This window comes from Hoplias malabaricus, chromosome 7, assembly GCF_029633855.1.
Source record: "Hoplias malabaricus isolate fHopMal1 chromosome 7, fHopMal1.hap1, whole genome shotgun sequence".
Taxonomy (NCBI): domain Eukaryota; kingdom Metazoa; phylum Chordata; class Actinopteri; order Characiformes; family Erythrinidae; genus Hoplias; species Hoplias malabaricus.
The window spans coordinates 25,371,940-25,385,947 of record NC_089806.1 but is presented as its reverse complement, the minus strand read 5'-3'; the positions used below and the strand labels follow the sequence as shown (position 1 = coordinate 25,385,947).

The 14,008-nt window shown below is 40.5% G+C and overlaps 1 protein-coding gene across 2 annotated transcripts in view; it reads right to left on the bottom strand.

Moving 5' to 3' along the window:
- palld (palladin, cytoskeletal associated protein) overlaps positions 1 to 3,368 on the bottom strand; it is a 66,170-nt gene extending 62,802 nt beyond the window's left edge. For both annotated transcript variants that reach the window (XM_066676551.1, XM_066676552.1), the window contains exons 1-2: positions 3,303 to 3,368; positions 2,584 to 2,650 (exon numbers count right to left, since the gene is read on the bottom strand). In XM_066676551.1, the coding sequence (XP_066532648.1) occupies positions 2,584 to 2,591 (8 nt within the window). In that variant the 5' untranslated portion in view covers positions 2,592 to 2,650; positions 3,303 to 3,368. The remainder of the gene's footprint in view (positions 1 to 2,583; positions 2,651 to 3,302) is intronic.
- Positions 3,369 to 14,008: the final 10,640 nt, after the last annotated feature.

The following is a 14,008-nucleotide window of genomic DNA, read 5'->3' as shown; positions in this document are numbered from 1 at the left end:
TGCTGCAGAAATGGTGGAGCTTGTAACTTTTAATTAGGAAAAAAATAAAATCACACACCACTTGGCAAAATGATATTTATAGGCTACATATTTGTAAATATACTGCTTTATTAATAAAAAAAATTAAGCACAGCCTAATAAAATAAAGGTACTATGAATTTCTTGCTCTTTGTTTATAAAATAAATGTCCACTAGTTATATTATTTCATAAGAAAATTATTTAGTTGTGAAGTATGTGTAGGACCAGACTGAAATGTCAAATGCTGCTGATGGATGTGGGAAAACTAATGCAAATTTTAAAATTTGCAAATTCTAGCAGGAGTGGGACTTTATAAATAGGTCCCATGCAGACCTCTAGGTGGAAATGACAATGATTAAAACTGGGGGAAATGTAATATTAATCAAGATATCTATATTGGAAATACTGCATTTTAAAAAGTAACTTGATATTTAATTTGTAAATTCTGAATACTTGTATTGCAGTAGCCCCCTCCAGGGTGTATTCCCGCCTTGCGCCCAATCATTCCAGGTAGGCTCTGGACCCACCGCGACCCTGAATTGGATAAGCGCTTACAGATAATGAATGAATAAATGAATGAATGAATGTATTGCAGTATAGTGGTGCTGCAGGTAGTGCTGATACCATACAGCTCTGGGATCCTGAGGTCATGGGTTTGATCCTCGCCACAAGTCTCTAAGTTTCTACGTGGATTTCTTCCAGATCCTATCGTGAATACTTTTAGGGCAGTGGTGCTGCAGATAGTGTTGATGCCACACAGCTCTAAGGTCCTGAATTCCTGGAATTGATCCATGCCCTCAAGTCTCTGTGAGTTTAATGCGCATTCCCTGTGTCTGTGTGCGTTTTCTCCAGGTCATACCGGTTGCTCCCATAATCCAAAAATGCATGTTGGTAGGTTGTTTGGCTGTGTAAAATTGCCCAGAATGTAAGCATGTGTGTGACAGAATGATAATCTTGCATCTATTGATTGCAGGTAGGCTCCGAACCCACTGCGACTTGCATGAATAGATTTCAGTTAATGAATAAATGAGTGAATGAATGTGTACTCCATGCTATTGGCGAACTGATGGTGTCAGGGGAAAATTGTGTACATTAGTTTAATGCCCAAACTCTTGCTTTTAAACAGCTGAAAAAAATAACTGAACCTGCAGTATCATACACTCTAATACACAGCAGGCTCAGCTTATCCCAGGCCTCAGGATATGAGCAAAGCTAGACTAATGCGTTCAACACACTGTCTGAATTTGCACCCTATAAACTACTGCAGAGCCAACAGTGATGTCAGCTGATTAGTGAGAGGAGGAAGGGTAGGAGAGAAGGTTGTAGGAGGAGAGGAAGATGGAAGGATGACTTTCTGGAAGGAAGGAAGGGAGCTAGTGCAGTGTCAGCAGACAGAGATAGGCAAGTAGGTGAAGAGGTGAAACCATTAATTCTATGTATGAGTCTCTGCAGACAACTGTCATTATTCATTTTGTATTTCTGTATTCATTTTCTCTGCTATGCATGTATGGCAAAAGAGGAGCAGTTAGTCTGTAGGCTGACTTCAGGGGTCTTAGGGCTCAAGGGTCAGAGGGCTCAAAGTACTACGTCTTTTTGGGCAGTTTCAGAAATGATCTGGAGGCTCTCTGCCCGTGTTATATACACATAGGCATATTTTCCAGCGTGGGAAGAGTGGGGGGTGAAAACTGCTACTTCAAATGCTACTATAAACACATTTAGTATTACATGTGTATAACAGGTATACCATATACTGGTAGTATGTCACACAGCTCCAGGGACCTGGAGGTTGTGGGTTCGAGTCCCGCTCTGGGTGACTGTCTGTGAGGAGTTTGGTGTGTCCTCCCAGTGTCCCCGTGGGTTTCCTCCCACAGTCCAAAAACACACGTTGGTAGGTGGATTGGTGACTCAAAAGTGTCTGTAGGTGTGAGACTGTGTATCTAGCCACTGGAATGCATCGCGTTGCATTGCTGGTCCCAAAGTCCGGATAAATAGGGAGGGTTGCGTCAGGAAGGGCATCCGGCGTAAAAACTGTGCCAGATCGATGGTGCGGATCACAGTTCATCCGTTGTGGCGACCCCTGACGGGAGGGAGCAGCCAAAAGAAGAAGAAGAAAACTTTGTTCTAAAATACCTGAGTGAGAAACTCTGACACCAGGGTGTCTGAGATACTAAATGTACATATCTTCCAGAGTCTTTTAAAACTAGGTGTGAATTTGCAACAATCTGAAAATACATGCTGCTGCAAGAGTTGCTTAAACAATAGCAGCAGACACAGAAGAGGCACTGGCCTCACACATGTGCTGGAAGAATGTCTACCATCAGCACCATAACACTGCGTAAACTCTTGATTAACTTATTTGAGAAGATACAGTGCAACTTTTGCTGTGGTAGAGTGCCAACAATCTTTCCAATTTTACCCCAGAAGAGAGTTTTAGTAGGGAAGAAATGAAAAGAAATGTATTAATTAACACCTATGTTGTCTTTATCACTGGACTTTCAGTTTGCTTTGTCTTTTAACGATTCAGTGATTTCAATCGAGAGAGGAGGATATAATGTAAAACATACTGTGGCATTGCTCCCGACTTATTTTTGAGCACAGATCCTTCCCCGTCTGAGTCTGAAGAGGAGGCTCCTGAGAGAGAGAGAGAGAGAGAGAGAGAGAGAGAGAGAGAGAGTTGGGGGGTAGAATTGTACATCCTTAATTCCTCAGAATAGATATAAGAAAGACAGAAACTAAACATATTTACATCATATTAAATCATATTCAAGCAAGTGCTGCACCTATAACTTATCTCTCTGTGTGTGTGTGTGTGTGTGTGTGTGTGTGTGTGTGTGTGTGTGAGGGAGAGAGAGCTTATGTTAAGTGCAGGAAAAGTGCTCTTATCTAGAGTTGACTTACAATTTTAATCACGTTACAAAAGTAGGTTAATGCAGTTTTTGGAATCTTGCCCAAGGACTCATGTCGGTTTCCATTGTATGGTACCTACTCTACTTGGCTATACTCTCTTAGTACTTGGTAGGTTTTCCACTATACATCCCACACCCAGCAGGTACTAAAAAGTTACCCAGTTCCACATACCAGGTACAAGATTTGCCTCATAGAAAAGCAAAATACGAGCTGAATTGAATAGAGTAGGGACAATGCAGTGGAAAAGCTGACACTATCAAATCATTTATGTTTTATTTGGCTTCTAAACAAATACAACACTCATTGTCCAGATAAGTAGCTTATTATATAATTTGCTCAATACCTATTTATACATTAGAGCACTTAAGATCCTCACCCTCTATGTAGACCTCTGCCGAGGTGTTGTCTGCTCCCAGAGCGTTGGAGGCTACACAGGTGTATCTCCCTGTATCGTCCTCAAAAGCCTCAGTGATTACCAGAGTGTGCAAATCACCATCTCTCCAAATCTGAATATCAGGACAATGATGCAGTTCTCTGCCCTCACAGAACCACCTGAGAGTGAGTGAGAGAGAGAGAACAGGAAGAGGGAAATAGCACACAAGAATATATCACATCAGAGGATAACATCTTACTGAGGTAAATCTTTGATCTTTCTTATCCAAAGCACTCTGCAACAGATCTGTGAAACTAAATATTTATTCCAGCAGGGTTCTGATGAATGGATTATTTGTTTGTCCTGATGAGGCTGGACCTTTGTAAGGAAATCTATTTGTTTTAGGCAGAGGGGTCACTGCTTTGCTATTCCTTAAGCTCTGTTAAGCAGCATGGGGATTGGCGTGTTTTTCCTGGATACAATTCAGCAATCGAGTGTTCTCAAGCCTGATGGAGTACTGTGACACAAAGTTGATGGAAGCTACACTGAAATAAAGTGATTCAGTGATACCCTTTTTTTCTTTATTGCAAGAGTACATATTATAATTGAAAGATTTAATTTGATATGAGTTATGTTTACACAAATACCAGCATGGTCATACATTAAAGCATACACCATAGTGTGACCACAAGGGACTGATTTAAGGTGAAAAAAGGGGGAAATTGCTCCAATGTCTCAACATTTCTCTCAATTTCTAAGTAATGCACTTTAAAATAACAGCTGAAAAGTCATTGTGATGCTTTGCTGACCTGTACAACAGAGCCCCTGTTGTTGCTAATCTGGGCTCAGAAACTGCACTATGTAGTTAGTTTTGGAAGGGAGTAGGAAACCAACCTTCCTCCCTCCACCCTCCCCCTTGACTTCAGGACAATGCTTTAAAGTGAATTATAATCTGCATCTAAAGAGGAAGCCCAGGAGCAAAAACTACATCTTACTTAATGTTCCTTTAAATTTTAAACACAGTCGTTCCATGCAGTTTGATGTGAAATGATGTATTGTGGAGAAATCCTTTACACTGTTGTTTATAGTAACCAGGGCTGTGAAGCCTCTATCACAAATGGCTCCATTCACTATGGTCCTGTCCATACGGATCCATTTATTTTTAAAAACTGAGGGTTTTGACTGTTTTGGCATCTCATCCACACAAAAACATTTTCCAAAATGCTCTCCAAGGTGGAGATATTTGAAAATGCAATTGTCACTGTTCTGATGTGGACGCAAGAAATCATATTTTATATCAGAAACATTGACTTCACAAAAAGTCTTTTTGATTAAAATTGTGAACATCGCCTTTAACTCAACTCTTTTACCAGATATAGGCAAGAATACGTTTATTAATTTTTTTTTATTATTTGCCCAGCCCTAACTCCACCTGCACAAAACCAGTATTGTTCTGAAGACACATTAGACCACGTTCACAAAGCTTGCATTTCTAATTCTTTGCCTTTTCCACATATCTGAGCTCTGCAGTGTCCTGGATGAAATCAGACCTCAGAGTAAAAACCACAGTCTGATTAAAGACAATTAATCAAGCCCATTAACACTGAAGTTTATTAAGCTTTATTAATCTACCACCAGCTGTGCTGGCAGACAGCCTTCACTTACACTCGACTAATGGATGTGGTTGAATGTACTGCTCTATTTGCGCTGATGGAGTCTATGCGTGTTTAAGTGTTTTACTGTAATGTGGTAGAGTCTTTGGCAGTAGGTGCTTAGTCATGACTTGAAATTTGTACAGCTTCCAGACAGTGACAGGAATAAAACAGATTTATGTGTGCATGTAGATGGCAGTGAGGAATGTCCAGGTGTCTCACACACACACACAGGTATCTGGAAGACACCACACTGTGGTGTGACGCATAAGTCTGGGAATCATAATGGACTGAGGGAAAGTCCTTTACTCATGCTCAGACACACTCACACAGCACTGACCTGAAATGGCTTTTTGCACTTCTGTGCTGTATCCCTGGAGGCTTGTCTGTCAGAGTATGAGTTTACCTGTTTCCAACACACCCAAGGCTACAATAAAATACCCTGCTGGGAAACCAAGTCATCACACACACACACACGCACACATAAAAAATACCTTGTATATCCATACAGTGTGAAGGAATGTCACAGGTTTCTGCATCACATTTTTGTCCAAAGTCCTTAAAAGTTTACACTCTACAAACACAGGATAAAGCTGACAAGCCTTTCATTGGCATAGAACCTATAATTCAGTACCATTCAATAAAAGGTTCTTCATGCAGCCATACTGAATTGCTCCAAAGGACCTGTTATGGCCTGTAATTCAGCTTATGACAAGCACAGACTAGAGAGAGCTTTCTGGCTAATTCTGTATGACTAGCTTTCTATTTGTGGCCTTTTCATTTGCCATTTGGTGTACTCAGTTTTAAGATGAAATAAGAATTCCATCTACCAAACAGGGGTTCCTGGTTTCAGGCACTGCATTATGAGTATGTTTTAGAGATTTCCACACATTTGCCACACCTGACCTAATAAACAAGATATTCCTGGGCTACCTCAGGCCTTTAGGAGAGGAAATCACAAGAATGGACATAGTTCAACCTACTACTTGCAAGTATTTGAGATACAGTATATTAGACATGACACAGGACAAAAATGTAATATCATGACTGTGATACTAAAGTGCCCAAAATTATAATGGCTATCAGTGTTATCACAGTATTTTTAAAATGTGATAAAAAGTAAAAATATTACTCATACATAAACTGAAATAAATTCAGTAAGTTTTATTTTGAACAATACAAATAAAATTAGTGTCCCTATGTGCTCATTTAAAGGTAACATCTACAACTGTGGGCAAACACTATTCTCTCTGTTTTGTTTATGTTCAGAAGCTCAGTGTCTTTTAATGTGGAAGCGTGAGGGGAAAAATGTTGTTTGTAGATGGATAAAGTTTAACTTGTCTGTAAATTTTTATTCACTGTTTAAATTACCACAGAAACATTTGTAACTAGATTGTAACTTAAACGCGTGCAACTTGTAAAATGAGTGTCGCTTTTAAATAAAGTTTAAACAAAAATAGACCTAAATGAACAACAACTCGGCAGTCTTGTTTTTTGCCTTATTTAAAACTGTAAACGTCATGTGAGATTAAGTTTGTAAACAAATGTATCAGGTTTTGTTCAACAGGTAATCAGTAATCATAATTATATAAAACAAAGTTTTGTTGTTTTTGTGGATATATTTGCTGCATAGACAGAATTGAAGTCCCTTTTTAAGAGGCATGTTTATTTCAAACAGCTTCTAGTGCAAAAGAGAATGCATTTGAATATAATATTAAACCATTTAAGGTGGTTACCGCTGGTGTCAGAAAGTCACCAAGCTCTTTTTAAGGTAGATAGAATCAGAGTATTTCATCACAATTTAAAGTTGGGTTAAAGTACTCAATTATATCTTTGAGATGACTTCAGAAAGCACTGTCACTTTGGTTTGTTTTGTGTCAGATGAAACATGGCAATGTTGGGTGCAGCATGGTGCTTCAGCCACTAAGAGACTGTTCTTAACATTGGCTGATGCTGTAACTTGCATAACCTAGTAATCATAGTAATTTACATTAAATGGTATTATTAACCATCAGAAATATTACCTTAATTTAATGTGAAACCAATAACCGTTTCATTACCATAAAGTGTGAAACTCACACTGAAGCTAACGAAAAGCTCAAAAGCAGAAAATGAAAGTTCTGAGTATTTATTCTAGTTCAGAAAAAATACACAGCTTACACATGTCCATCTGGTTCTGAAAGTTTAAACAGTGTTATTCTAAGGGTAAACATTCTTTTATGTTGGAGGCTTTGGTCTAGCTGCCAGGTCTGCTGCTGTAGTTAAACAACACATATTTCGAGATGTTAGTACAAATTTACACCTGTAAAGTAGGACATAAAAGTGGCCGCCGCATGCTGCTGGAACTTTAAATAAAAGTTAATAAATCATTAAGTAAAATTTAAGTAAAACCTGAGCAAAATATTTAATCAGTTGTGTGTGATAACATCGTATCATGTCCATCTACCATACAAGGTTTTTTCCACAACTGTCAAAGCCTTGAAAGACAGACATTTCTGTGTTAGACAAAATGATATCCAGACTCAACGGAGAACAAAACGTCTCGTTCAAGTAACAAGACCAAACAAGATGTGCATTTACCATAAACACCAAAACAAACAAAACTAAAGCCATCTGAAATCGTGCAGTGGTGAAATGGAGCTCTGTTCTGTTGTATAATTTTTTTTTATAAAAAATACATTCCTTGCGATGATGAGCCAAGTACCCCAAAATGGTCAACTAATTCTGATTTCCCAACATGCTGAAGACATCTGGTCCTCACAAAAAGCTAAATACAGGACCACACATGCACACTCCTCGAGATATGTCCTCTAAGGGCACTTCAGTGAAGTTGGAGGCTTCAGGTCCAGCTCCACAGCTGTTCCTTTCTGCTGATCCTCAAAGCACTGAACATTCCGGAATATCGGTAAGGGTTCTATAAAGAATCCTGGCATTCCAGGGCCTGCTGGGTCTATTCCATCTCATTCCGCCCTGAACGCATCCATCATTTCATTTTTTCTCTAGTTGTGCTATCAACTTTTACCATATGTGCAGTTTCCTGATGCTCTGTGTTGATCTGTAGCTCAGTAAATTAGACTGGAAAGCCTGGATTAGAGTTCCTGGATCAAAGATAGTGCTTATATCAACACTAAAATGTCTTGTTGTTTTGTGAAAGACTGAAATGCTGCAGATATTCCAGGATCCTGTAAAGATTCTAGACATTCCATTTGGTTTGGCACTTCACGCCTCTGTCTTACACCAGTGTGCCAATTCAACACCTCAGACACTGACCCACAAGCCATTAACACAGTGACAAATACACACACACACACACCAAACTGGTAATAACTGCCTTAGCCCTTACTACACGCAGCTATTACCAGCAAATACAACAACATACCCCCATGACCCATACATTCACAAAGCAGGGAAAAGTGACCCAAATCTGATCATATTCAACACAGATGTATTGTTTGTGTACAGAAATCGGACACATACCCAATCTGTGCATATGTGACTCTGTGTGAACAGCCAGATCAGAATTCATTCATTCCATGGACATTTCCATTCTTTCTACCAAGTCCAAAGCATTTTTTATTTAATTTGAGATGTTCAGAACATGGAAACAGGCTGGTCAAAGCATTTCCTATTCTAAAAAATATTGGAAAATGGCAAATGTGTGAAATATTTGTATCCAAGTTCATTCATTCATTCATTGTCTGTAACCACTTTTCCAGTTCAGGGTCACGGTGGGTCCAGAGCCTATACAGAATCCATCCATCCATCCATTATCTGTAACCGCTTATCCAATTTAGGGTCGCGGGGGGTCCAGAGCCTACCTGGAATCATTGGGCACAAGGCAGGAATACACCCTGGAGGGGACGCCAGTCCTTCACAGGGCAACACAGACACACACACATTCACTCACACACACGGACACTTTCGAGTCACCAATCCACCTGCAACGTGTGTTTTTGGACTGTGGGAGGAAACCGGAGCCCTATACAGAATCACTGAGCACAAAACACACCAATTTTTGGGAAAACTTGCATGAAGGAACAAATTCATACACCTGGCCAATGAATAATCATTGGAAACCCTTTGGAAAAAGTTAATGTTTTAACATGAATTTAATTTAAAGGTAACTTTATCAAAATACTTTTTCAAAATAAAAGTGCTTTGGATGGAACAGATGGACGTGTCCTTCTGGTCAGAGCCTGAAGCACTGTCCTTTTACACATTTGGGTCAGTTTAGGAGTAATGTCAAATACAGTTCACATTATATAGACCATGTGAAAAGCAGAAATATATTGAATTTGATCACAAAATCAGATTTGTGCCAGTTTTACCTGCTGTGTGAGCGTAGCCTTACTTCCCCTTTGCTACAGGAAGAGAACACAGTTTTTTTGTTTGTTTTTTTGTTTTTTGAGAAAGCTTTATACTAGATGCTGAATGATATCTGTGAGGATTTGATGGCATTTAGTGAGGTCAATTACTAATTATGGATGATTGTTCTGAATCACAAAGGCCAACCCAAATCATACCAACATTATTGGATGTTGATCCATCTTTTTTTTTTTTTAAGTGCAAGTGGGCTTTATACGCCCTCAGTGGGTTTTATACATGTACATTCCCATTCAAATTCCAGCAATGTAAATTAATATTTTTATGTGTATAAATGAGTTCATCTGAGGGAACTACAACATATAGTGCTGTAGTATATTAGGCCCACTCAGAAAGTTTTTCCTTTAATGTCTTGGAAACAATGGCAATAATAATAATTAACATATCAATTCGTCAGTGATAACTCTAGATTTAAAAGAGTTAAAAATCGTTAGTCTGTTCTGGGTCTGACACTTGGTTCTCTGTATCACAGTTACCTGGCATTAACACACACACACACACACAGAGAAAGAGAGAAAAAGAGACAGAGAGGGAGAGAGCCTCTAATGCGCAGAAGGCAGGTGGGAGTGTATCAGTGGTGACTCAGCAAAGCCCCGTCTCTGTAGTACAGCCTTCAGCACAGACACCACACACCCAACTGTTCATTCCACACACTACAGCACACCAAAAATAACTCAACCTCCTCTCACATTGGGGTCTAAAGACAAGTGCCCGGAACAGCTGATATCATTAGGGGATAATGACAGTGATGGGTATAAGAGCTGGGGGGGCATTTGCTGTGTCCATCTGAAAACTATTATTATTACTAGCAAGATCACCATCTACACCAATGTCACCGTCAATAATGCTGCAAAGCTCCACTGAAAACTGCTCTTAGCTTTTCTTTGAAGCTCCTTTTATGAAACATAGAATCTAACATTGAAAAATATCAATACCTTCTAAATATTGATTCTTGTTTGGAAAAAATTAACAAATATGATTCATTCATTATATGTAACCACTTATCCATTTCAGGGTTGCGGTGGGTCCAGAACCTACTTGGAATCATTGGGCACAAGGCAGGAACACACAATGGAGGGGGTGTCAGCCCTTCACAGGGCAACACACACACATTCACTCACACCTACAGGCACTTTTGAGTCGCCAATCCACCTATCAACGTGTGTTTTTGGACTGTGGGAGGAAACCCACTCAGACACATGGAGAACACACCAAACTCCTCACAGACAGTCACCCAGAGTGGGACTCAAACCAACAACCTCCAGGTCACTGGAGCTGTGTGACTGCGACACTACCTGCTGCACCACCGGGCCGCCCACAAATATGATCATACTAATAAAATGTGCTCAAGTAAAATAGAACAGAGACGAGAGAGACAGAGCCAGAGAGAGAGAGAGTCAGAGACAGAGAGAAAGAGTGAGGGAGGCATGTTCTTCCAGATCATTAAATGAGACAGAGGATAAGGTCATCATCTCTCAACAGCTGGAATATTTCACATAGTTTACACACACACTTTCTGTGTGTTGTGGATCCATCCCTCTCTCTCACTTCCCAACATACATACTTGCTCTAATCTGAAACAGTGACATGATTCACTCAAGGCCAGCGTTACTGTAAGAGAAGTGTGTGATGTGAGGGTGAGGGCTTTGATTGCTTTGAGTGAAGCAACATGTCTGTGTGGTTTGAGGCTCCTTTACTGATTGGACCAGAAGAAGAGAACAAAGGCGAGAGCATTCATGCAATTTAACACAGTTCCATTGGTCCTGAGAAGCAGAGCAGGCATCAAGGCTCTTCTTCATTCTTCATTCAGTGGTTCATCCTCTTGCTGGAGCTATCCCTAGTGGCTGTCTCAAGTCGTTTATCTTCATCACTGACAGCACATCCTTCCGCTAATGTTCGCGTTTCATAACAGAGACAAATCAGGCTTTTTAAGACAACAAAGTACCGACATTCCCAGCTGTGATGTTAAACAGATAAAGAGTCAAAGCCAAGTACAGACAAAATGGCTACAATGTCTACACTGTAACCAAGGTAAAATGTAGGTATTAGTGTTATCTACAATTTTTATACTATCATATGTTTTCAAAAATATTAACACAGTATACAGTATTATTGTTGGGTGGGGGTGGAGGTGTCAGGCTGCATGAGCCTCATAACTGTGAGTGTGGATCCAGGCAAGGGTTTTCGGCACTGTGCAGTTCAGCTAAGCACAGCCCGACAGTGCACACAGCCGATATAAACCCCTACTGGTGCTGAAGGAACAGAGAAGTTAAAAAATAAGCTAAATAAGACAGGCTGTACAGTGTTTAAAAGCATAGCTGACCAGCTAACAGGCACTTGAGATTTAGCATACCGCAGCAGATGATTTTCCAGTCTAATAAGCTTAATACCTGTGAGAACAAAGCTAAGTAAGTACTGAGTATTTTGTCTTTCAGCTTCCTTCCTCTCTTTTTTAACCCAAACTCAGCACTAAACTCAAAACTGCGCTGGGCTAATGTGTTTGTGTTTTTTCCCCACCCATATTCAGAGCTCCCACAGCACACCCTCCTTATGGCTTGCTTAAATGCACATGAATGAACCCTTAGCTTTGTTCTTAAAGAGTCAGACACAGAACAGAAATTTGGCAACCACACACACGTCATAAATTCCACCCTCATTTTGAGACACTGTCCACATTTTTAAATATCACCATATACAGCATTACCGTTATACTGCCCTACCCTAGTACAAAGTATTAAAATGCAATAACACTGGTCTTCAGGACTAATTGTGTACCTCATCATCAATTCCATCCACCACTTACACATTAGCTAGGAATCCCAAACTGGGAAGGTAAAGACAAGCACTTGCTTTCTGCAAGATGTAAAGCCAACTACCACTTTTGTTTGCCAACTGCTGCCAACATGGAGCTGCTGGGCAGCTCATCACGCTTGGAGAAGGCCAGAACTGACAGGTATGGTGCTGGTGAGACAACTATTCTAACCACCCAGAAGGGGAAACCAATTGTGCTCTCAAACTCCATACTTCAACTGCTCAACTGCCCACTCGATTGCCTGATTCTCCTCCTCATTGTGCCATATAGGAGACAAGTCTGGACTGTTGGCTGGTCAGTCAAAAACACACACACACGCACACACATACTGTGTCTATGAAGCCATTTTTGTAGCATGTACTGAACGAGGCCTGACATTGTCTTACTGAAATAACCATGACCCATGCTGTGGTCACTGATGCACCCCCACACAATTAAAAGTGTTGATATTTGGAACTATTACTGATAGCTGTCTGGATGATCACACTAATGATTCATTCATTCATTCATTCATTATCTGTAACCACTTATCCAATTCAGGGTCGCGGTGGGTCCAGAGCCTACCAGGAATCACTGGGCGCAAGGCGGGAATACACCCTGAAGGGGACGCCAGTCCTTCACAGGGCAAAACAGACACACACACATTCACAAACTCACACCTACGGACACTTTGGAGTTGCCAATCCACCTACCATCATGTGTTTTTGGACTGTGGGAGGAAACCGGAGCACCCGAAGGAAACCCACGCGGACAACACACCAAACTCCTCACAGACAGTCACCTGGAGCGGGAATCGAACCCACAACCTCCAGGTCCCTGGAGCTGTGTGACTGTGACACTACCTGCTGCTCACACTAATCATTTGCACAAAAAACATGATGTCCACTTTTTATGATAACAAGCTGAAAAATGGACAGCTCTTTACCTGTTTATAACGTAATACTTCAAAACTGTGTGACATGTATTTTCACTCAGTCTCAGCTTTTTGGAGTGTGTTTCAGACATTCATTCATTCATTCATTCATTCATTATCTGTAACCCTTATCCAGTTCAGGGTCGCGGTGGGTCTGGAGCCTACCCGGAATCACTGGGCGCAAGGCAGGAACACATCCTGGAGGGGATCCAGTCCTTCACAGGGAAAAAAATGGGAAACCTGTTCTCTTTGTTATTGATAAAGAGCTTCAAGACATGCCCCAACTTTTGTGGAAATGGGTATTGTCATGAATTGCCCTGTCCAGTGTGTTCCTTCTCTCTCGTTGTTTCCCTTGTTTGTCATGTGCTTAGAAACACATGGCTCTTTGTTTTGTTCTTGTTCTTCTTCTCCTCCCTTGTCTCTGCATTAGCCCCACCTTGGTCTTTAGCTCTACCCTCTCATCAGTGTCTCCTTATGTGACTTTTGTTCCTAGGTGTTTTGTATTGCCCTCTATTTTATAAGCCCTGTCCCAAGTCTCAGTGTTAATCCACTGTTGACATTCCAGGCCCCTCTGTCCAAGTATCTCTTGTATAGGTTAAGCCTTAGCTCTGGGTTTAGGTTTAGCCCTCTCTGTTACATTCCTGGTTCTTTGTCTAGGTATCTGTTTGACTGGTCTTGTAATTCTGTGTTTTGTTTATGTCTACTTGGTGTCTTAGTGTTTTGGTCTGCGTCTAATGTTTTGTTATTAAGTTTCACATTCTTTTGATTAGTTGTTTTTCTCCTTGGTGTCCTTTTCATTTAATAAAAACCTACCCTGCGTTTGCCTGTCTCCCCGAGTACTTTCCTGACAGGGATAGCAATTTTAATAGCATTGTTGTTTGTGTGCTGACCTGTGAGGTGCTCTGTGTCAAAAGTTAATATTTAACATTTAAAAATAATGGTCTACTGC